Here is a 23,053-nt window from a genome sequence, read left to right on the forward strand (position 1 = left end):
TCGAGAGAAGCAACATTAATGACACCCGAGCTGTAATTTATGCAGTGTAAAACGCTTACGCGCATTATCTCTCTATTTGTAATTAACATTGCACTCTCCATCAACAAAACGAGTCATTTTTCAAAACTAACACTCCATTGCCCCAAGGAGAGGTGCAGAGAGAGACGACGAAGAGAAACATCAGAGGCCAATTAACAACGAGGAATTAAAATGCAGAGCCAATGGGCTGTGAGGACCTTGATGCACCCAAACCCTCTCTTTAATTACCTGAACTTCAAATACAATATAAAAATAGATTCCACGCATTACGCCGGCAGCCCTGCATACACCACAGAATGAGGCTCATTTATCTTTGTCCCGCAACAAACATTGTCTTTCTGACAACATTATCCCCCGTTTCTTTGAGTCGGAAAGATGAAAGCTGGAGTAATTAATGGCGGTGTGGTGAATCAGGAAACTGGGGGTGGATACTTTGAATCAGAAACATTCAGGGAAGAATGCAAAAGACCCTGGACATCTGCAAGGAATATGGTTTGCACTAAAGGAATTATTAGAAAGGAAGTGACTGTTGCGAGCGTGCCACAATAATCGTGAAGAGGAACAATACAGCCCAAAAAAGCCATCTTGACAATGTGGGAGCGATTTGTATATGTTATTATTATTTGCTCTTAATTTCATAATTATGTTTTTGTCAGGGATAGATTGATTGGATGAATGAATGGATAGATGGATGGAGCATAGACTAATGAATAGAAGTATGTGTTGATGGAAAGATGGATGGATAAATGGAAAGAATATTGGAGAAATAGATGGATCAGAATATGGGCAGATTGAGAGAGGGAAAAGAAATGAAAGGATGGATGTGTGAATGGATTGATGAATGGGAAATCATGGATTAGAAATGGAGGAATGTATGTGAATTGATTGAGGACACACTAATGGATAGAAGTATGTGTTGATGGAAAGATGGATGGATAAATGAATGTATAAATGGATGGACAGAAAGAAAAAGAAAATAAATAAAGAAATTGATAGATCAATAAATGGGAGATGGAGATATGATAAAAAAAGGAAGGATGGATGGATTGTTTGCTGGAGAGATGTACTGTATGAGAAATGGAGGGATGGGTGGATGAGAAATGGTTAGATAGATAGATGGATGGATGGATGGATGGATGGATGGGTGGAGAGATGGATGGGAAATGGAACGATGGCTTGATAGATGGATGAATAGATGAGGGATGTATGAAAAATTGAGGAATGTATGGATGAGTAGATGGATGGGTTGATGGAGAGATGGATGAGAAATGATGGGATGGGAGGATGTGCTGATGTGTGTATGGAAGGATAGACAGATAGATGGACGGACGGACAGATAGATAGATGAAAAATAGAGGAATGTATGGGTGAGTAGATGAATGGGTTGGTGGATGGATGAAAAAGGGAAAGATGGCTTGATGTTGAGATGGATAAAAAATGGGACGGGTGGCTTGATGAAGAGATAATGAGAAATAGAGGGATGGCTTGATGGAGAGATGTATGAAAAATGGGATTGATGAAGAGATGGGTGAGAAAGGGGATGATAGCTTGATGAAGAGATGGATGAGAAATGGAGGGATGGATAGATTGTTTGTTGGAGAGATGGATGAGAAATGGAGGAATGGGTGGATGTATGGATGGAAGGACAGATAGATGGACAGACAGACAGACAGACAGACAGACAGACAGACAGATAGATAGATAGATGAATGGATGGATGGATGGATTGAGTGGATGGATGGGTTGGTGGAGAGATGGATGAGAAATGGTACAGATGGCTTGATAAAGGATAGATGAGAAATGAAGGGCTGGGTGAAAAGTGCAGGAATGTATGGATAGAGAGATAGATAAAAATGAGGAATGGATGGATGGATAGATAGAGAGATGGACGAAAAAAGGAGGAATGTATGGATGGGTGGATGGATGGATATAGAGATGGGTGAAAATGGAGGAATGTATGGATGGATGGGTGGGTGGATGGATAGAGAGATGGATAAAAATCAAGTAATGTATGAATGGGTGGATGGATATAGAGATGGATGAAAAAAGAGGAATGTATGGAGTGATAGATGGATAGAGCGATTGATGAAAATGGAGGAATGTATGTATGGATGGGTGGGTGGATGGATAAAGAGATGGATAAAAATGGAGGAATCTGTGGATGGGTGGATGGATATAGAGATGGATGAAAAAAGGAGGAATGTATAGATGGATGGATGGATGGATAGAGAGATGGATAAAAATGGAGGAATGTATGGATGGGTGGATGGATATAGAGATGGATGAAAATGGAGGAATGTATAGATGGGTGGATGGATAGAGAGATGGATGAAAATGGAGGAATGTATGGATAGGTGGATGGTTTGACAGAGAGATTGATGAGAAATGGGATGAATAGGTTAATGGAGAAGGATGGGTTGTTGGAAAGATGGAGGAGCAAGGGAGAAATGTATGGATGAGCAATGGAGAGAAGGATGAAAAATGATGGATGGATGAACTGATCTCTCACCAGATGTGCTGCTCCCTCTGTCCGAGCTGCTGTAGGTTCCTCCTGTATGGCTCTCCTGGGTCTGGTTATAGGGGATGGTAACTGAGATGGGGCCTTCACCTCTGTAGTGGTCTAGACAATGAGAAGATTTGTCTTTTAGCTTCTACTATGTTTAGTGAACCACGGTTATAAAGTTAGTTGCAAAGTAGACAAGAGCTCTTTCATAAAAGCAGGCACCTAAGGACAAAACGTTTCGGCGTGAAACATCTAACAGTCGAGCGATAAAAGGTTACATAATAGCGTACACATAAGCTGTTATGACTTGTTAGTGACTGGGTTCAATTGTCTGCTAAGTGTGAAATATCACACCCACACATGGTTAGATTCATGCAAGTCAAGTCAAAAAGACAACACAATGACCTTTTAGTAGCACATTACAGAACAACAGATAATGGATAGCTTTGATCTAGAGTTACACCTCCCCTTATTTATACAGTAACATAAGATCTCTGGCTCACACTGTTCAGAGACATCCGACACTTCACAACCTTCTGTTTGCCTTCATCGCTATCCAAACAGTAAAACAGCAACTATAAATTTGGACTACATTTACTAGCAAGTCGTAGAGTTCGGTTACACATGTGAGCAATATGAGCAGGCCGTGACGGATCAAAACGAGGTTGGAATGTAAAAGATGTGAGGATGCCAGAGAGGCACTTAAGAATGAAGACTGTAGCGCTTTAATCGCTGTCTGTAAGAGTCAACAGCGCATCAACACAAGAGGAGAACTTTGATGACACATTTTTGTGGCTTGCTATAGTAATTCTTCAAAAGAAACTATGGTGGGTTTGAACTATACCTTCACAATCAAAACTTGCTTACACCAGTGAATCCCACAAACTCACCCTTGTTCAGTTTGTTTTGCTCCATGACGTTAAACTGGAGCGGAGCGTTGATGTCCACTTGTTTCTGAGGAGTTCCCTGGCTGCTCTTCCAGCTCTGCTTCTCGTTAAGATCTCCACTTCCTCCTCCACTTCCTCCGCTGCTGTTCATGTTGTTGTTGGCCAGGCTGGATTGGATGAGTTGAGTGGTGGCGTAGGGCGTCGGTTGACCTCCGGGTCCCACAAAACGTCCGTCTTTCAGATTGGGGCTGTTGAAGGTCTTCATCTCGTTGATCTTATTGGAAAGGTCCACATCGCTGTAGAGGCCCGTGTCTGGAGCCAAAAGGTTGGTGGCCTTGTTGTCCATCTGGTTGGCGTAGTTGGCGATGCAGTCGGCTGGACGATAACAGACGGGTCAGACATTTTGACAGCAAGAGGATTTTGGCAAAAAATTCCTGTTTGCTGGGACTGATTGTGAGTTTTGTATAAGGCAGGGGTGGGGAACCCTGGTACTGGAGGGCCACTGTCCTGCAGAGTTTAGTTCCAACCCTAATTAAACACACCTGAGAAATCTAATTAAAGTCGTCAGGATTACTTGGAAATGAAATTCAGGTGTGTTTGATTAGGGTTGCAACTTAAACTCTGCAGGAAAGTGGCCCTCCAGGACCCAGGGTTCCCCACTCCTGGTAAAAGCAGAAACATCACACGTGCCTGTTTTTTTTAGATGTCTTATGCAATGAATGTGTTGTCTCGGGATAACTGCAAGAAATTTAGCAGTGCTAATTGTGAACGGGACATAATCCTGAATTATTCGCTAGTTTTTGCAAATCCAAGCTTTAGTATCTAATAAAACAAACTGAAAGAAGACGAAATAAATTGGTTTTAATTACCTACACTACACTACTTGAAACCACAAATCCTAAGATAACTTGGAATATTTGAATACTAAGATAACACCCTCTCTGCCAAAACCTCTAAGTGTAAAATCTTTCTTTTACTCTACAACCTCTTTGGCCCATGACGCAAGCCAAGCGTGTCACTTTGAGTTTCTCGAGCAGCCACAAGAAAGGCGGCCCGGCTCATTGAGCACGACGCTCTAACACGTCCGAATCAAAAGCCTCCGAAACGAGAAACGCTGTAAAGACCATACACTGACAGATCCAATTTTCCACGCTTCATAAAATATTCAAATCCTCCGCAGGATCTAAGCGAGAAGCCTGGCACGTAAATACCGCGGCCTGCCACTGGACGGATTTCGCATAGCTCGTGTTTCCGTAAGACGGAACGGCTCTGAACTTCAAAGCTTGAAGTATCAATGATAAAAGATTCCATGGAATGAGACAAACTAAGTCGTCTTTCCAGAGAAGCCCTGTGGTTACTGATCCGACTAATATCCTAGAGATGTTTTAGTATTTGGCACACCAGGCAGATGGGTGTCAAGCTTTTAAAACATCATGCTGTGAGAAGCACTCGACATTTATCCTTCGTTCTCTCTTTGATGAAGACAACGCAGATAAAATTTAGTGTTAGTGAAACACACTCACAGTAAACGGGTATTACAGGTAAAGCAAAGCTTTTGTGGGTTAAAAAGCCTCATATAAAGCAATACGTAATCCTCAACCAATGAATGTGGTGTCTAATTTCCAAACCTCAATAGAAAGACATTACTAAAAGCTCTTTATGAATAAAATACTCTTAGCCAACAGCCAAAGGCTCACCAGCTGATATCACAGAACAAAAAAACACTCATAGTGGTGTGCACTCTCAGAAAAAGGCACAAGAAGGTACAGAAATTGTCACTGGGGTGGTACCTTTTCAAAATGTACACGTTTGTACCAAAAAGGTGCATATTGGTACCTTAAAGGCGGAGTACACGATGTTTGAAAAACGCTTTGGAAAAGGAGACAGGCCGACTACCAAAACACACTTATAGCCAATCAGCAGTAAGGAGCGTGTCTACTACCGACATCCTTGCCGGGTTGTGTATGTGTGGGGCGGGTCTATCAACAGAAGGTCCAGATTCTATTGGGGTAGAGGCGTGTTTGTTTAGGTGATTTCAAATATCAACACTGGCTTTCAAACATCGTGGACTCCGCCTTTAAAAGAGACTTTTTTAAGACGTCAAATAATTTTTTTGTGTCCCGAGAGTACATATGTGAAGTTTTAGCTCAAAATATCAGATAGATCATTTATTACAGCTTGTTAAAATTGCCACTTTTGGGTGTGTCCTTTAAAATGCAAATGAGCTGATCTCTGCACTAAATGGCAGTGCTGTGGTTTGATACTTTAGGGGTGGTTTTATCCCCTTCTGACATCACAAGGGGAGCCAAATTTCAATGACCTATTTTTTCACATGCTTGCAGAGAATGATTTACCAAAACTAAGTTACTGGGTTGATCTTTTTCATATTTTCTAGGTTATTAGAAGCACTGGGGACCCAATTATAGCATTTAAACATGGAAAAAGTCAGATTTAAAGGTACAAATTGGTACCTTAGAGGTACCTATTACTGTACTAAAATGGTACATATTAGTACCTTTTTTTTAAATGTACCGTCCCAGTTACAACTTTTGTACCTTTTGTTTTAAGAGTGTATAAATATTATTCAGTGAACTAAATGTTGTCCAAACCACGAACATTGCTACACATTTGTTAAAGGTGACATAGAATGATTGAACGGAGTATTTATCCTTGTTCTGTGATGTGACATGTAGACAAAAATTTTTTTGTTTGGGTCTGTAATGCCTTAGAAGCTTCCTAAAAACCTCTCTCAGATAGCTCTATTAGGGTGGGGGATTTTAAACAAGTGGTTTTGCACCTATTTGGCTCCCTCTACTGGCTTAACTTGCAATCTAATTACTGATTGGCTGACTTTGCTGCCACTCAAAAAATGTAGCCAATTATTTTAAAGTGGAATGGCAGTGAGATGTCTGTGATGTCATAAGCATCAGTTTTTCAGATTGGGCTGTTTTCTGGCTGACATTTCTTAAAGAGGAATTTCTATGAGACTGAGATGTTTAGCATGTTTAGCACTTTTTGTATGTTTGTGAATGTGGGTAGACTACCATTATTCAACAAAGAGAATGTAAAAATGGTTTTTCATTCTCTGTCCCCTTTAAAAAGCTGTTATATATTAATAGTTTTTGTCAATTGACATGTCTTGTAAATCTCCAAAAAAAAATGGAGGTTCTCCACGACTTCTTCTTTTTCCCTTCTCAGGTTTATTTTGGCCTGTGTAACTGCTCCTGGTTTCCTAAAGTGAGCACTTAGGAGAAACTGCATTAGCACGTCTCTAGTGATGCTATGGAAATCAGGCGCCTGATTGGATTAGCTGGACTACCGCCTGCAGGGCCCTGCTTTTATTTTTCCTGACGTCTACATTCTACCAATCTCACGCACGCGGCTGTGTGTCAGTGGAAGGCAACGATACATTTTATTTAACTCAGAAAGCTGGAATTCCAGTCTACTTGGAAATGCGGAACAGAACTCTGTTTGTATTAAGTTGGAAACTTAAATGGAAATCAACCAAAACACACACACGGGAGCATGGGTCGTGTGAACATCCAGTACACCGGTAATGAACAATCACTTTACATTTATAGGCATTTAGCTGATGCTTTTTTAAACAACTTACAAACGTGAGGAAAACAGGAAAGCGATTTCTCAATTTACAGGAATAGTTCACCCAAAAATGAAAATTCTGTCATCATTGGTTTTACTCATCCTCATGTTGTTTTAAACCTGTTTGAGTTTCTTTATTCTGATAAAAACAAAGATATGTTAATCAATCATGAGCACACAGTTGACAGTACCCATTGACTTCCATGGCCGGAAAGCACGAATACTATGGCAGTCAGTGGGTACCGCCAACTGTTTATCAAAATATCTTCAGAAAAACCTCAATCATACAGGTTTGTAATGAGGACAGAATATTCATTTTTGGGTGAACTATCCCTTTAAATGTTCTAAAGTATTTGGTAACAAAGTTTATACATTTTGTCTATGAGATTTTCAGTGTACATTTGTTGTGGATAGTGCTTTGGAGAAAATTATCTGCTATGTGAATAAATAAGAAAGAAATTATATTTTTTTATAATTTTTTACCATTTTGTTTCTTTATATGTTATTGTCTGAATGAAATCCATATGAATGAAGTCTGCAAAAGTTAGAATCCCTTATTTTCGACTAAAACAACAAATAGCTTTGTGAACCAACAACACCAAACACACATCCTCATACACACTCACCCGGGCGGCTGTAGGTGGCCAGGTTACTATCACTGTTTCCATTGCTTCCTGTGCAGCAGTTGATGGTACAGTCGTTGTGATTGGAGCAGCTGTTGGGCCAGGTGTCCGCCAGCCAGGGCTGAGTCGCCGGTTCACCCATATTCAACAGACCTGGCCTGAAAACATACAAAATTTGATTTATTACCAACTTAAACATGGACAAGGCAACTGCACAATGCTGGTGGAGCTGAGACTGTGAGCAGAAATATTTTATTTTATTTACACGATGGAGGAGACACACTGCACAAATGACTTTCTTATTTAGTATTTTTGTCTTGTTTTCAAAAGTATCTAAAAATTCTTAAATTAAGATGCATTTTCTAGATGAGCAAAATGAAGAAAATAAGTCTAGTTTCTAGACCAAAAATATCAAATTTAAGTGATTTTGTGCATAAAACAAGCAAAAAAAAAAAAAACGCCAATGGTGTAAGCAAAACATTTTTCTTAAACACTAAATTCAAGAAAAATTTGCTTACCCCATTTGCAGATTTTATTTGCTTGTTTTAAGCACAAAATCACTCAAATTTGATATTTTTGGTCTAAAAACTAGACTTGTTTTCTTGGGTCGTTTTGCTAATCAAGAAAAAGCATCTTAATTTAAGAATTTTTTGATATTTTTTGTGAAAACAGACAAAAATACTAAGATTTTTTTCTTGAAAATCATTTTTTGCAGTGTGGTAGATGAGGGGAGTGTTCGGGAAAGCGGTTTCTGCAAAGCTATTTTGTGATACAGAAATGTAATCCGCAATTCTCTTCTTCTTTACCGGGACATCTTTGTGAGCATTGTGCTAAATTGCTTGATTTAACTGAAGCCTTGTGACCGTCAGATCTGAGAGTGGATTACCTAAACCCTGGAGAACATCCCTGATCCAGCCTTGGAACAAGAAGCACGAGCTACAGCTCATGCCAGGATGTCACAGTTTATCTATCACTATAATCTCAGATGTTTGAGAAAGATCAAAATCAACCTGGATGCACTCAGAACCAGATCTAATACTGTGCAAAACAATTCTGGCTTATAAAGAAACCCTTCACTGTTTCCTAAACTGAACTTCTCCCATTTGATTAAATTACAAATCTTGAACCTTTAAAGGGACACTACACTTTTAAAAAATATATATTCTCATTTTCCAGCTCCGCTAGAGTTAAACATCTGATTTTTACCGTTTTGGAATCCATTCAGCTGATCTCCGGGTCTGGCGCTACCACTTTTAGCATAGCTTAGCATAATCCCTTGAATCTGATTAGACCATTAGCATCGCGCTAAAAATAACCAAAGAGTTTTGATATATTTCCTATTTAAAACTTGACTCTTCTGTAGTTACAATTATTTTCAAAAAAAGTGGGGTGTCCCCTTTAAGGCCACTTTTAGACTGCCTGTTTGAAGTGACTAAATTCCAATTTTTTTCCCCCTCAAGTGGCACGGATCGGATTTGACCTTCGGACGTGTAAGCAGGAAAAAAAACACATAGATCGGTTTCAGGCCTCATTCATATGTTGAAATTAATCGGATACGAATTTAGTGTTTAGTGTAAATGTTGATATCAGATATGAGTTGCTATTAAAAGATGATGCAAACAGATCGTCAAAAAATCTGATATAGTCAACAAATTGGAATTGGGCATCAAGATCTGCAGTGCACTGCAAAAATTACTTTCTTTCTTAGTATTTTTGTTGTGTTTTTTAAATTAAGATGTATTTTCTTGATGAGCAAAATAACCTTAGAAAATAAGTCTAGTTTTTAGACCAAAAATATCAAATTTAAGTGATTTTGTGCATAAAACAAGCAAAAAAATCTGCCAATGGGGTAAGCAAAAAAATCTTGAACATTTTCCGTATACACTAAATTCAAGAAAAATTCGATTACTCCATTTTTTATGCACAAAATGACTTAAATTTGATATTTTTGGTCTAAAAACTTTTTTCTTGGGTTTTTTTGCTCATCAAGAAAAAACATCTTAATTTAAGATTTTTTTAGATATTTTTACTGAAAACAAGACAAAAATACTAAGAATTGTTTTCTTGAAGAATTTTGTTTTAGTGCTTAAAACAAGCAAAAAAATCTGCCAATGGAATACGATTGTTTTTTTTTAAAATAAGTTCACTTTTTTCATAAACACTTAATTCAAGACAATTTTTCTTATTCCATTGGCAGATTTTTTTTGCTTGTTTTATGCACAAATTTGCTTAAATGTTATATTTTTTGTCGCTCATTAAGAAAATCTTAATTTAAGAATTTTAGATTTTTTTACTGAAAACAAGACAAAAATACTAAATAAGAAAGTCATTTTTGCAGTGTGTAAATCCAGCCTAAGTGCATCTGTCATGCTTTCTTGCAAATAAGCATTTATCTATCATGCTCTTAGGTTTAGGTTCAGTAATTTTACTTTAATAGCAATTAAAATGTTATTAGTCATTATTTGAAATGCTGTATTTTCACAAATGTCACTTTAGTCATTGGTATTAAACAAAATTAACTGTCCTTGCAGTACATGGACGTAGTAAGACATTGTAAAATCACTAAAGATGCAACTTAAAACATTGCAAATGATGAAAGTCATAATATAAAATGTAAAAGAAAAAGAAATGCACATTAGGGGGCACTGTAATGCACGTGGCTGCCACATTTGGGTTGTATTTAATTAATAAATTGATTTCATTGAGGTGAATTATTCCTTTAAAACCACTGATAAAGTGATATTGTAGCTAGTATAGAGAACTTGATAATGCCACAAAACAAGGTCATATTAAAATGATCGGGAGTGAGAAAGAAATAAGCATTTGAGAGGAGATTTTCCGGGGATGGGCATCAAAGACGCATCAAAGAAAGACTTTTGTGCAATGAATCTTCAACGCGATGCTTCAAAGTGCTGCAAATGGCTTCCTGTTCCCCCGGCGTCCGCTGCATCCCAGCAGCAGGTTCTGCCTCTTTCTTGTATTTTTCTAACAACCTAACAAGCTCTCTTAGCTTCAAAAAAGGCTTAAACCTTTGCTATAGGCAAGGGCAAAGTCCTGGCTAATGAAAAGACAGACTCCAAAAGACGACACAGGACACATAAAGGAAAAGAAGCACACTAAGTGTTCTGTCTCAGAGGAATTCTCATCTGTGACTATTCAAACGAGAACAAAGACGATACGCGTGTGCGTACACACCGATGCATACGAAACCTAATTTCTCAAATACACGCCAGCAGACATTCGCACAGGAGATGTAGAGATGTTCAGGGTAAATGGTTGAACATGTTGATACAGTGTTGCAAATTATTGCATTCACAGGGTAGAAATAAAACGGCTTTTGTCTCATCTGGCTTCTTTACAAAGACAAACCTGCCCCCTAGTGTCAACAAACTGAAACTACATGGCAGCACACACCCTGCACACATTATTGATTTGTGCATTTTAAGGTGTCACATAAGAAATTGTGTATTTATTTTTTTTAACATCTCACCTTCCTGCGCTGGTGACAGCCTCTCCTCCTCTCTGATAGGACACTGCCGGAGAAAAAAAGTTGAAATTGCATTAAAAAAAAAAACAGTAATATACTAAATGTGTGTTTGTGTTAGGATTTTTTTTAAGAGCTTCAGTAAAAAGACAAATTCAGTGAATAGAAACTTCAACACAAAGGTTTTGCATGGCTTCAGAAGTCTTAAATATAGGTCACAGTAGTATGCACTACATATATAGCACTTTTATGGTGATTTGTGTACCTCTAACCTTCACTGAAGTTTACTATACACTTTAATTTTATGAAAAGAGCTCTATTCATATATACACATCTTATATATTCTTACTGTATTACTATTTTAGAAATGCTAATCATAGGCCTTATACGCCTTATTCAGTCCGCCACCATATTGAGGGATGGACGTCCAGAGCGTGCACTTTTATTTTGTACTGGGATGCTGGTCATTCAGCTATCAAAATACAGAAAATACACCATTTTATAAATAAAGACAGGACAAAGAACCTCAGAAATCATGGACTGTTAAAATTAAAAGGGACATATGACCTAATTTTGAGATAAGGGCAGCGCAATGTGTACATAAAATCTGTTTTGTTATTATCCATTAAGGTCGTAAGCTTACTTTTCTTTTAAACACTAATATAGTCCTATAACTATAATTCATACAGATTACAAAAAACGCAAGGCAGGAATAGTTTGAAAGTTTTTTAAGCACATTGATTGTAATCAAACAAAAGCAGGATTCATTTCTAACTACATAACATTTGAAAACAACTTACAATACTTGCACAACGAACTATCACATAAATAGCTTGTTATCAAGTCAATCACATGTTATTAAGTCAATGTCTCTTATGTTCTATACAAACTGGATTGTTGTCAAAAAATATTGTATTGTTGCACTATATTGGTGTTTTAAAGAAAAGTAAATAAGCTAACAACCCCATACGGCAAAATAAATAAAATTCTCTAGCCAAAAAAAAAATATATATATTTTGAATAAATGCTAAATAATTTTTTTATAATGTTATGCTCAATAGGCCCATGCTGCACTACTTCCTGAACTTCAGCCAGCTCCTTGTTTCCTGTCTGGACAAACCAATTAATCCAGATGTGTCTGATTATTGTTGTTGTGACTACTGAGGTCAGGCACACCTGGATTGGTCAGTTTGTCCGGTGGTGGCGGACAGGAAGCGGGGAGCTGGCTGAAGTTCAGGAAGAGGTGCAGCTGGGCATAAAGCCTATTGAATATATTTTTGAATTTAGAAACATATTTATATTTACCTTCATATATCAACATACATTTCAAAATGTATTTCAAGGGCAAGCAAATATATTTCAAATTTTACATCCCATATGGCAAAAATGTTTTTTTTGCCTAAATATATTTTTAAATATAAATAAGTAAATTTTGTAAAGTATATTTTTGAAGTTAAATATAACCTTTTTAAAACGATTATGTTTACAGGTTCGTAACAAAGTTTTTCTTGGATTTAATATATTTTAATGCTTTAAAATTTATTTTCAAAATATACCAAAAAATTGCCAAAAATATATATTTGGAAAATATATTTTTGTAAACATATTCCAAAATTTATTTCAGCAAATATATTGTTTAGCCATTTTCTGTATATATTTTGAAATATATTTAAAATATATATTTTTTGCTGTATGGGACATGAGAAATTAGCGACTTGCCAACAGGCTAATATCCAAAACAAACTGTGCAGAATGCGTGTTTTGATGGCTGAATGACCAGCATCCTGATACAAAACAATAGGTTTAAAGTGCACGCTCTGGACGTCTATCCCTCACAGCCTCGGTTTGAAATCAACATGGCGGCGGACTGAATAAGGCATTACAAGCTCCAAACATTGACAGTGTCAACATTTAACAGACTGCTTAACGTCTGAATGGCCAATGTGTGCAAAGAGTAAAAAACATTTAAATGTACTTCATGCTTTTTTGAAGGTATAAATAAAAGTGATCTTGAAATATTGTGATCTTTTCATGATCAATCTTTCCTGCCCCTTTTCTTGTCCCTTGTGAAACTATTGAAGTTGACAGTGCTTACAGAAAGATGAATCAATGTTTGGAAATGAGATGTGACAGAACAAAACTAATGAAAAGGTCTCATTCGTTCATCGAAGTTCACAGCCAACCCTCATGCTAGGACAGTCTCTCTCTCTCTCTCTCTTTTCTCCTAATTGGCCACAAGACGTCTGAAGCATTGGAGTGGGTGCTGCTGCTTTGATCAACTCCTCTGCCACGTCTAACAGCCCTCTTTAGTCAAGCACGCTTCCCTTTAAGCATTTGATTCTCTTTTTATTTTTTTGCTGACAGTTTTAGGCGAGCAGTTAAAAGTTCTCTTTGATTATTTCTTGTCAACCTCAGGCTGGCTTGGATTTCTTTTCTTGTGGAGAGGTGTGCAGTATTTAAAACCTCCCACACTTTCGTCCTGTCATTCAGTTTAGTTTTAGGTTTAGCAAGGCAGAGTAAATCAAGGCTTCGAGAAGGATTTTGTTACTGCAAATGTGTAACACCGTTTTGGTTAGATGATATACAGTATAGCTACGGCCTAAATCTCGCGAGACGTTGGGTTTAGGGTTAGGTTTGGGGATAGGATTAGGATGAAAACAGCAGTTCTGGCTAGTTGCACTGCAAAAAATGATTTTCAAGAAAAACAAATTCTTAGTATTTTTGTCTTGTTTTCAGTAAAAATATCTAAAAATTCTTCAATTAAGATGCTTTTTCTTGATGAGCAAAATGACCCACGAAAATAAATCTAGTTTTTAGACCAAAAATATCATATTTAAGTGATTTTGTGCATAAAACAAGCAAAAAATCTGCCACTGGGGTAAGCAAAAAAATCTTGAACATTTTTCTTAAACACTAAATTAAAAAAATTCAAGAAAAATGTGCTTACCCATTGGCAGATTTTTTGCTTGTTTCATGCACAAAATCACTTAAATTTGATATTTTTGGTCTAAAAACTAGACTTATTTTCTTGGGTCGTTTTGCTAGAATTTTTTGCTAGTTGGAATTTTTTGATATTTTTACTGAAAACAAGACAAAAATACTAAGAATTTTTTCTTGAAAATCATTTTTTTGCAGTGTGGGATACAGTGTAGTATTTTTGTCTTGCAAAATGACCTAATAAAAAATCTAGTTTTTAGACAAAAAATATACAATTTGTGCTAAAAACAAGCAAAAATATCTGTCAATAGGGTGAGAATTATTATTTTTTGAACACTGCAAAAAACGACTCTCTCTTCAGTAAAAATATCTAAAAATTCTTAAATTTAGATGTATTTTCTTGATGAGCAAAATAAGTCTAGTTTTTAGACAAGAAATATAAAATAAATTAGTGCTTAAAACAAGCTAAACAAATCTGCCAATGAAATAAGAAAAATTTTCTTGAAATAAGTTAACTTTTTCATAAACACTTAATTCAAGAAAAAAAATTTTATTCCATTGGCGGATTTTTTTGCTTTGTTTTAAGCACAAATTCACTTAAATATTATATTTTATTATTATTTATATTTTATATTATAGTTTAAAAACTTAATTTTCCTAGGTCATTTTGCTCATCAAGAAAATACATCTTAATTCAAGAATTTTTAGATATTTTTACTGAAAACAAGACAAAAATAAGTAAGAAAGTTTTTGCAGTGAATTAAATGTTTAAGAAAAACGTTAACTTATTTCAAGATTTTTTTTCTTACCCCATTGGCAGATTTATTTGCTTGTTTAAAGCACAATTTACTTAAAAACTAGATATGTTTTCTTATCATTATCATTAGGAAAATACATCTTGATTTAAGAATTTTTAGATATTTCAGATGGATCGATCCATGTGAAGAACGCATACTGAAGAGCTACATGTATGTAAAGGGATAGATTGAATGATAATCTAAGATGCTTTGGATAAAATGTAAATGTATTTTACTGAGCCGATAAGGTGACATTGGAGTAAAAAAATCTAAAGTTTAGTTTCACATGCACACACGATAGTTTCATGTGCGCATGCAAAACTAAACTTTATTTAATTTTGCTCCATGTCCCCTTAGGGGCTCCATAGTATTTCAACATACTGTAATGTTGTTTTTCTGCTAGTTTGTCCTGCAGTTGTAACTGTTTTAGATTAGCTTGTAGCTTCTAGCTAATAAACGTATCTCTCTCAGCAATAAAACTGGTAAACTGTTTATACGGCGCTATTTCAAAACCCACACAACTATGCTGTATAAACCATAGTGGACATAACAAGAGCAGGAATTGTTATAGGAAATATGGGCATTGGTGTTGTAAGGTGTGATTACCTGTGGGGGTGAAGGTGAAGGAGGGCACTGCATACACATGAGACAAAGAAAAAGAAGTCATTAAATATTCATTTGATTCATATTCAGAATTACAATTCATAACATTAATTATTCATCATACCAGTATCTTACATTAAACTTTTGAATTAAAAACATTCAGTAAGCGTTTTATAATGATATTTTACTCTGCGATTGCATGGCTCGGTTCACAACAATCTCTTATTGTAAAATGAAACGTTTTAAGCACACTGTTTCTCTGATTTACAGTTGTGTTATTGTGTTTTTAATTCAACGAGATTGTGTGCGTGTGTGTGTTTTGACAGATAGGGCACTTCATTCGAAATGTATTCTAACACATGCCCTCCATCTGATAGCAATCTACTTTCTTTCATGTTGATCAAAGGCCCCAATAAGCAGATGAGTACAACGCTGAATCAATCTGAGCGATATGAGGTCAGAATTCGTAACAAACTTCATCAGAAAGATCAAAGTATTTGTGCAGGAATCTCCATCATATGCAGATACGTAAGTATTCAACACCTGCTGTCATCACAGCCTCATCTTCATCTATTTACGGGAAAAACAACCATTAAAGTAGTCTGACGTCTTTTTTCCAAATGTCATGTTTATCGACGGTGCTCGTCTGGTTCTTGGCAGCGCTTTGAGAAAAGGTGAGTCAAATAGATTGGCTTGCGTTTTGATGATTTTATCTCGCGTCCATGAAGGTTTTTGAAGCAGTAGATTGACACTCAGTTGGCCGAATGAACCATTGTGGCAAAATCTACATTTTAATAGATAATAAATAAGACTGAGAGGTCTGGAAATGACCTTTGTATTTACTACTATACATTTATTAAAGGGATAGTTCACCCACACTGCAAAAAAATGATTTTCAAGGAAAATTTCTTAGTATTTTTGTCTTGTTTTCGGTAAAAATATCAAAAAATTCTTAAATTAAGATGCTTTTTCTTCATGAGCAAAATGACCCAAGAAAATAAGTCTAGTTTTTAGAACAAAAATATCAATTTTAAGTGATTTTGTGCATAAAACAAGCAAAACAATCTGCTAATGGGGTAAAAAAAAATGATTAGTATTTTTGTCTTGTTTTCAGAAAAAAATATCTAAAAATTCTTAAATAAAATTTTCTTGATGAGCAAAATGACCTAGGAAAATAAGTCTAGTTTTAAGACAAAAATATAAACTTTAAGTAAATTAGTGCTTAAATAAGTGCCATTGGAATAAGAAAAATTTTCTTGAAATAAGTTTACTTTTTTAGAAAAACACTCAATTCAAGAAATTTTTCTTGTTCCATTGGCAGATTATTATTTTTTTGCTTGTTTTAAGCAAAAATTTGCTTTAATTTTATATTTTTTGTACTTTTTGCAGTGCAAAAGTCAAAATTCTCACTGCAAAAAATTATTTTCAAGAAATATAATTCTTAGTATTTTTGTCTTGTTTTCAGTAAAAATATCTAAAAATTATTAAATTAGATGCTTTTTCTTGATGAGCAAAATTACCTAAGAACATAAGTCTAGTTTTTAAGATGAAAAAGTATCAAATTTAAGTCAATTTGTGCATTAAACAAACAAAAATCTGCCAACAGGGTAAACATTTTTTTAAAGAATTTTTCTTGGATTAAGTGTTTAAGAAAAAAGTTACCCTTTTTTCTTGTTTTATGCAAAAATTCACATAAATTTGATATTTTGTGTCTAAAAACTAGACTTATTTTTTAGGTAATTTTGCTCATCAAGAAAATGCATCTTTTGACTAAAAAATGTATAGATATTCTTGGTATTTTTGTCTTGATTTCAGTAAAAATATCTAAAAATTCTTAAATCAAGATGCTTTTTCTTGATGAGCGGAGCGACCCAGGAAGGTGGGTCTGGTTTTTGGACCAGAAATGTCAAGTTTGAGTGATTTTGTGCATAAAACAAGCAAAAAAAATCTGCCAATAGGGTTAGCACATTTTTCTTGAATTTAGGGTTTAGGAAAATGTTCAAGATTTTTTTGCTTACCCCATTGGCAGATTTTTTTTTGCTTGTTTTATGCACAAAATCACTTAATATTTGATATTTTTGGTCTAAAAACTAGACTTATTTTCTTGGGTCGTTTTCCTAATCAACAAAAAGCATTTTAATTTAAAACATTTTTGATATTTTTAATGAAAACAAGACAAAAATACTAAGAATTGTTTTTCTTACAAATAATTTTTTGCAGTGTTGTACTTTGTACAAGACAAAAATACTAAGAAAGTCATATTTTGCAGTGTACTCACTATCAGGATCTAAACGAATGGTATATCAGGCCAATTTGTACGTATTTTACGAGGTGGCTAATTTGTATTAATTCGTACGACCACATTCGTAAATTATTGTATGATTTGTGTTGCCCCTATGACATTGGGGTTAGGTTTGGGGTTTTGTTATTTGCTTGGTTTTTATGATAATCGAATGTTTTTGCACTATTAACTTTGTACGAATTCATACGAATTAGACAACTTGTAAAATATGTACGAATTTTCAGCTGTCTAAAGTTTCTTCTTCTGTTGAATACAAAAGTAGATATTTTGATAAATGATAAAAGTTGTTGGGCAGTCTTTGACTTCAATTGTAGGAAAAAAACGTTTACACTTTTACAAATAAAAAAACATATACACTTTTAGGCTCATGTCGATGTGCAGTTATAGGTAAACGTGCGCAAATACACAATGCAAGATCATGAATGTCGCCCCATCACATTGCCTTATGAAACGGATTATAATTTTACGTGTCTACCATCGTTCACCTTGAAGATACCAACTAAAACACGATTGCTTGTTGATGCATGTTTATTTTGCGTAATACAGGTCCCTTTTACGGGAATATTTTGTAACACAAGGACACTTAAATGTATCTATCAGGTCCTTGACGCAACCTCGACCAAGTCGTAACTTGCAGACGATCTGCAACACTCGTACCTTCAAGCGAGCCCCAATGTTATAATATCGCACGCAAAGCGTCTTTTCGTGTTGTGTAAACTATGTTTTCTAGCATTTAAAACAAGTAGCCAAAAGCATTTAGAAGTAATATCACAAAAGAGACGTCTGTCAATCGTGCGAGTCATTCTGGTAAAACGCATTCAGGTGCTCTCAACCTTGAAACATGGACATATTCATTATGGCTTTTTTTGTTCCTTTGCGGTCGACACGTTCAATTAACTTGAATGCGGCCCAGCCTTCGGAGTCTATGAATGCTAACGCTAATGAATGGCTTGGATCTTTTCCTTTAGATTCCTGCCAATAAACATTCCATTTGCTTTATGACCTTGAGACACGCAGCTAAGCACACGTCGAAAAACGGCATTGTTCGGTTACCTCTTCCTGTCAACTCATCGAGTAAAAGAGAAATGGATTGAAAAGAAAAAGTAGCTCTATGTTCAGACTGTCAAGGATCAGCTGTGGGATCAAAAAAGCATTCGGAAACAATATGCGTTGTACAGGAGTGACCCTGAGGGCAGAGATCAGACTTATCTAATTTAAGAAAATGGGCGCAACTAACGAAAAACCTGTAAGTATTTTCACATTAGCTTTAATAAAAGACCCTGACATCTGGGATTAAACCTGAGATTACGTGGCAAAACATAAGCAGCTGTACAGCTCGAGGCTAAACATTAAAACTTCTCACATACAGCTGCGAGAACCGAGTGTGGACACTTTTAAGCATAAAATGAATAAAAAAGTACATTTAATACCCCCGCCCAGTCATGAATACACAGGCCACGCCTACTTAATGAACACTTCCAGAGTCACAATTATCGTAAGTGACTAACTTGCTATTCACGTCACATTTAATTGGAAATTTGTAAAATAACCTCCGAAATCTGACCCGAATGTACGGACTGACCTTTGCGTATTCCAGCGTAGCTGCTGCTGAGTCCGTTCCTCTTCTTGCGGTGACGGTACAACCAGATGCTAAAGACCATGAGAATGATCCAGCACGCCGCGCCGATGCCCGCGATGAACGCCGGCTGACGCACAACGTCTGAGATCTGCTGAGAAATGGTGTTTTCAACATCCAGAGGCGAAGAAACCATTCGGCCCGATGAATCTGAAAACAGAGAGCAAGCGATGAGACACAAATGAGATGTTTTTCTGGTAACACTTTGCAATAAGGTTTTATCAGTAAATGCATTAACTAACATGAACAAATAATGAACAATATAGTTTTTCAACATGTATTAATTTGTGTTAATGTTAGTTAATGGTAATACAGTTATTCATGTTAGTTAACTCTTGATTTTATAAATGTATCATGTAAGACTGTCAAAAGATTAATTGCGATTAATCGCATACACAAGTTTGTTTTTGCATAATATATGTGTGTGCACTGTGTGTAATTATTTTGCATATATAAATACAAACACATGCATGTATGTACTTATTTTTTTTACATGTGTATATATAATTTTATTATGCTATAGTAAACACATAAAATTATAATTTCACATGTAAGACAATGTGATGGCTATACTATAAAAGTCAAAGACTGCCCGACAGCGTAATATCACAAAAATTCATACATATTTTACGAAGTTAATAGTGCAAAAACAAACGATCACCATAAAACCAAGCAAATAACGAAACCCTAACCCCAACGTCATAGGGGCAAAGCAAATCATACAAAAATGTAAGAATGTGTTGTACGAATTAATACGAATTAGCCACCTTGTAAAATACGTACAAATTGCCATGAGATAGCATTCGTTTAGATCCTGATAGTGAGTACACTGCAAAATATGTCTTTCTTACTTAGTATTTTTTGTCTTTTAAAAGTACAAATATCTATACATTTTTAATTTAAAATATGTATTTTTTTATTTTTATTTTTTTGATGAGCAAAATGACTTTCACAAAAAAATCTAATGTAAGTGAATTATTGCATAAAACAACCAAATAATTTAAATAAATAAATAAATAAAAATCTGCCAATGGGATAAGCAAAAAGTCACTTAAACACTTAATTCAAGAAAAAATTAAGAAAAATTTGCTTACCCCATTGGCAGATTTTTTGCTTGTTTTATGCACAAATTGACTTAAATTTTATACTTTTTGTCTAAAAACTTGACTTATTTTCTTAAGTCATTTTGCGGATCCATAAAATGCATCCTGATTAGGGATGCATAATGATTAATCACGATTAATCTATTGCAGAATAAAAGTTTTTGTTTACATCATATATGTGTGTTTTTTCTTAATTTTTCTTACATTTGTTTGTGTGTATTTATATATACATAATAATATATTATGCAAACACAAACTTTTGTTTTGTATTTGATTATTGGCGAATAATCTTTTGACAGCTCTAATATTATGCTACGCACACACCAAACGCGTTGCATCGCGTTCCTTGCTCTACATTACTCGCATGATTTAAATTTGTGTCATGCGAATTTTTCGCTTTAGTCCAATATTTTCAACTTGCGTGAAGACGCGTTTGAGACGAATAGCGCATGTTTTCACGGCAAACGTGCTGCCCAATTCGTGTCATTCGCATCGGCCCGCGCGAGTTTGCATCTATTCGCGTCTTTTCATTGACCTTGTATGTTATCTACTCGCACAAATCGCGTTTGATGTTAAAAAAAGCTTAAATTAACATGAATATTAATACATGCTATAGAAGTATTGTTCATTGTTAGTTCAATAGATTAACTAATTGTTAACAAATACAACCTTATTATGAAGTGTTAACGTTTTTAAAGCATTTGACATACGATTTACGATTCGAGTTAGTAGTTCACATGCAAATTATTAGTAATAATATAACTTAGTTTATAAACAAACAGCACCAGCCAAATGATCAGATCATTACTAGATTAGCTTAGAATTGTTTATTTCTGCTGTTAAAAGGCTATTCATTGTGCGACATGTGCAAGCGAATTTAAACTGAAGATCAAGTTGACGAAGTGAAAAGCTTTTATAATTTATGACAAAAAAATTAATTATAAAAGAAAAGATTATGTCTTCAGGAACGGCAACTAACAAAGCTGTCTCCTCTCCTTCTTCACAGTAAAGATAACTTTTATTCTCTTTCCTTTCTTTTTCATCTTTCCCCTTTCTCGTTCTCTTTCATGTGGGCATGACTTTTATCTTCTTACAGACTCATTTCCGTTTCTTCTTCTTCTGCTGGGGGCAAACAGTTTCCTTCAATCTGATCTTAAATTCCTGTATTTCTTACTCTAGTGTTTTGTTTTCAGCCACAGTGTCCTCTGTGCTGCCTGCTTGTGTTTGTTTGTGACTGAAACTCCACTGAGAGGCCAAAACAGAACAGGTGCGTAGGCTGCAGAGATGCAAAAAAGCCCACGGCGTGACAAAGGCTTTTAAAAACAGCACCCTCAACTTCCAGCATCTCTTTCTGCCTCAATGTAAGGCTACAAAAACACACACCGACTGAATGAAGACACAACCCACACAAGGATGAACCGGACCTCCTCACAACCTACACAATCATGTGTGAATCTCTCTGTGTGTGTGTGTGGTTATAGTTCAAACCTTTGATTTCCAAAATGTGTTCTTGTCTTCTGACTGGATAGTAAACATGTTACCCAGAATGCAATGATTTGTTTCTACTTTAACCTCTCTACAGTTTCTTGGAGAGTCTGTTTGTGGTTCATCTGAGAACATTAAAACCGTCCTTCAGTTTAAACGGAGATAAAATATAAGTTTTAAAGTGTTATTTAATCTCTTCTCATCGCTGTAAACTTCCCTCAAATAGCACAGGTGATTGGCATCTTATTAAAAACAGATTATTTATAACCGGATAAACTATTGTTCACCTGGATCCAATGGCACGACACCAAGACCTGTCACATTAATTTCTGTTAAACACAGTTTAACTGTTGCCAGACGCGATTGAGCCTCAACAAGTTAAAGCTGGCGCGTTTACGTAGAAATAAACTTTTAACGCAATAAAAAAGCACAAAAGTAAACTACAAGTAACATCTGCATTCATTTCATTTAAAGACAATGACTCTAATAAGGACATTTTTGATAATTGCACGCTTTTAAATGGCTAACCGCAAGGTAAGTTACGACTGTGCCTTCCACTGGCTTATGGGAAGGTTTAAGTAATGACCGTCATCACAAACCTTTCCAAAGGTGTCTGAAAGTATTTAGTAAGCGTTCTGTAACCTATTATCAAGAGAATCGACTGTAATGTTTCCTTCTTCTGCTGTTTTTTAAGGACGGTCGTCCGACTCACCCAGCTGAAAGAAGGTGGCTTCGCTCTTTACCCCAGCACCGGCCCCTGTGCTGGCCGCCACTTCCAACCTGTACGGCACACCGACGACCAGGCCGGGAATTAAAACCGAGAATGTAGTACCGTCCACTGTTCGGTTAATGTGATAGCGGCTTTCATTTCCAAGGCACCAGATCTGAAAACAAGAAAAGACACAAAGATGGGACACAAGTATTTCAAATTACATAACAACAAATCTGATGAATGTATCTGGTGACAGTAGTGTGCACTATGCCTTGAAAAGGTTTGGACACACCTGCTCTTTTTGTATTAGTACTACCTGTAATTGACAGAATATTAGTAGTC

At 35.8% G+C, this 23,053-nt stretch overlaps 1 protein-coding gene across 4 annotated transcripts in view; it reads right to left on the reverse strand.

Annotated features, from left to right (window-relative positions):
- robo1 (roundabout, axon guidance receptor, homolog 1 (Drosophila)) overlaps positions 1-23,053 on the reverse strand; it is a 338,077-nt gene that overhangs the window by 10,102 nt on the left and 304,922 nt on the right. For all 4 annotated transcript variants that reach the window (XM_073862979.1, XM_073862980.1, XM_073862981.1 and 1 more), the window contains 7 exons: positions 22,712-22,883; positions 19,358-19,561; positions 15,477-15,503; positions 11,143-11,185; positions 7,656-7,810; positions 3,433-3,804; positions 2,549-2,659 (listed from right to left, as the gene is read on the reverse strand). In XM_073862979.1, the coding sequence (XP_073719080.1) occupies positions 2,549-2,659; positions 3,433-3,804; positions 7,656-7,810; positions 11,143-11,185; positions 15,477-15,503; positions 19,358-19,561; positions 22,712-22,883 (1,084 nt within the window). The remainder of the gene's footprint in view (positions 1-2,548; positions 2,660-3,432; positions 3,805-7,655; positions 7,811-11,142; positions 11,186-15,476; positions 15,504-19,357; positions 19,562-22,711; positions 22,884-23,053) is intronic.

This window comes from Misgurnus anguillicaudatus, chromosome 24 (genome assembly GCF_027580225.2).
Source record: "Misgurnus anguillicaudatus chromosome 24, ASM2758022v2, whole genome shotgun sequence".
Lineage (NCBI taxonomy): Eukaryota > Metazoa > Chordata > Actinopteri > Cypriniformes > Cobitidae > Misgurnus > Misgurnus anguillicaudatus.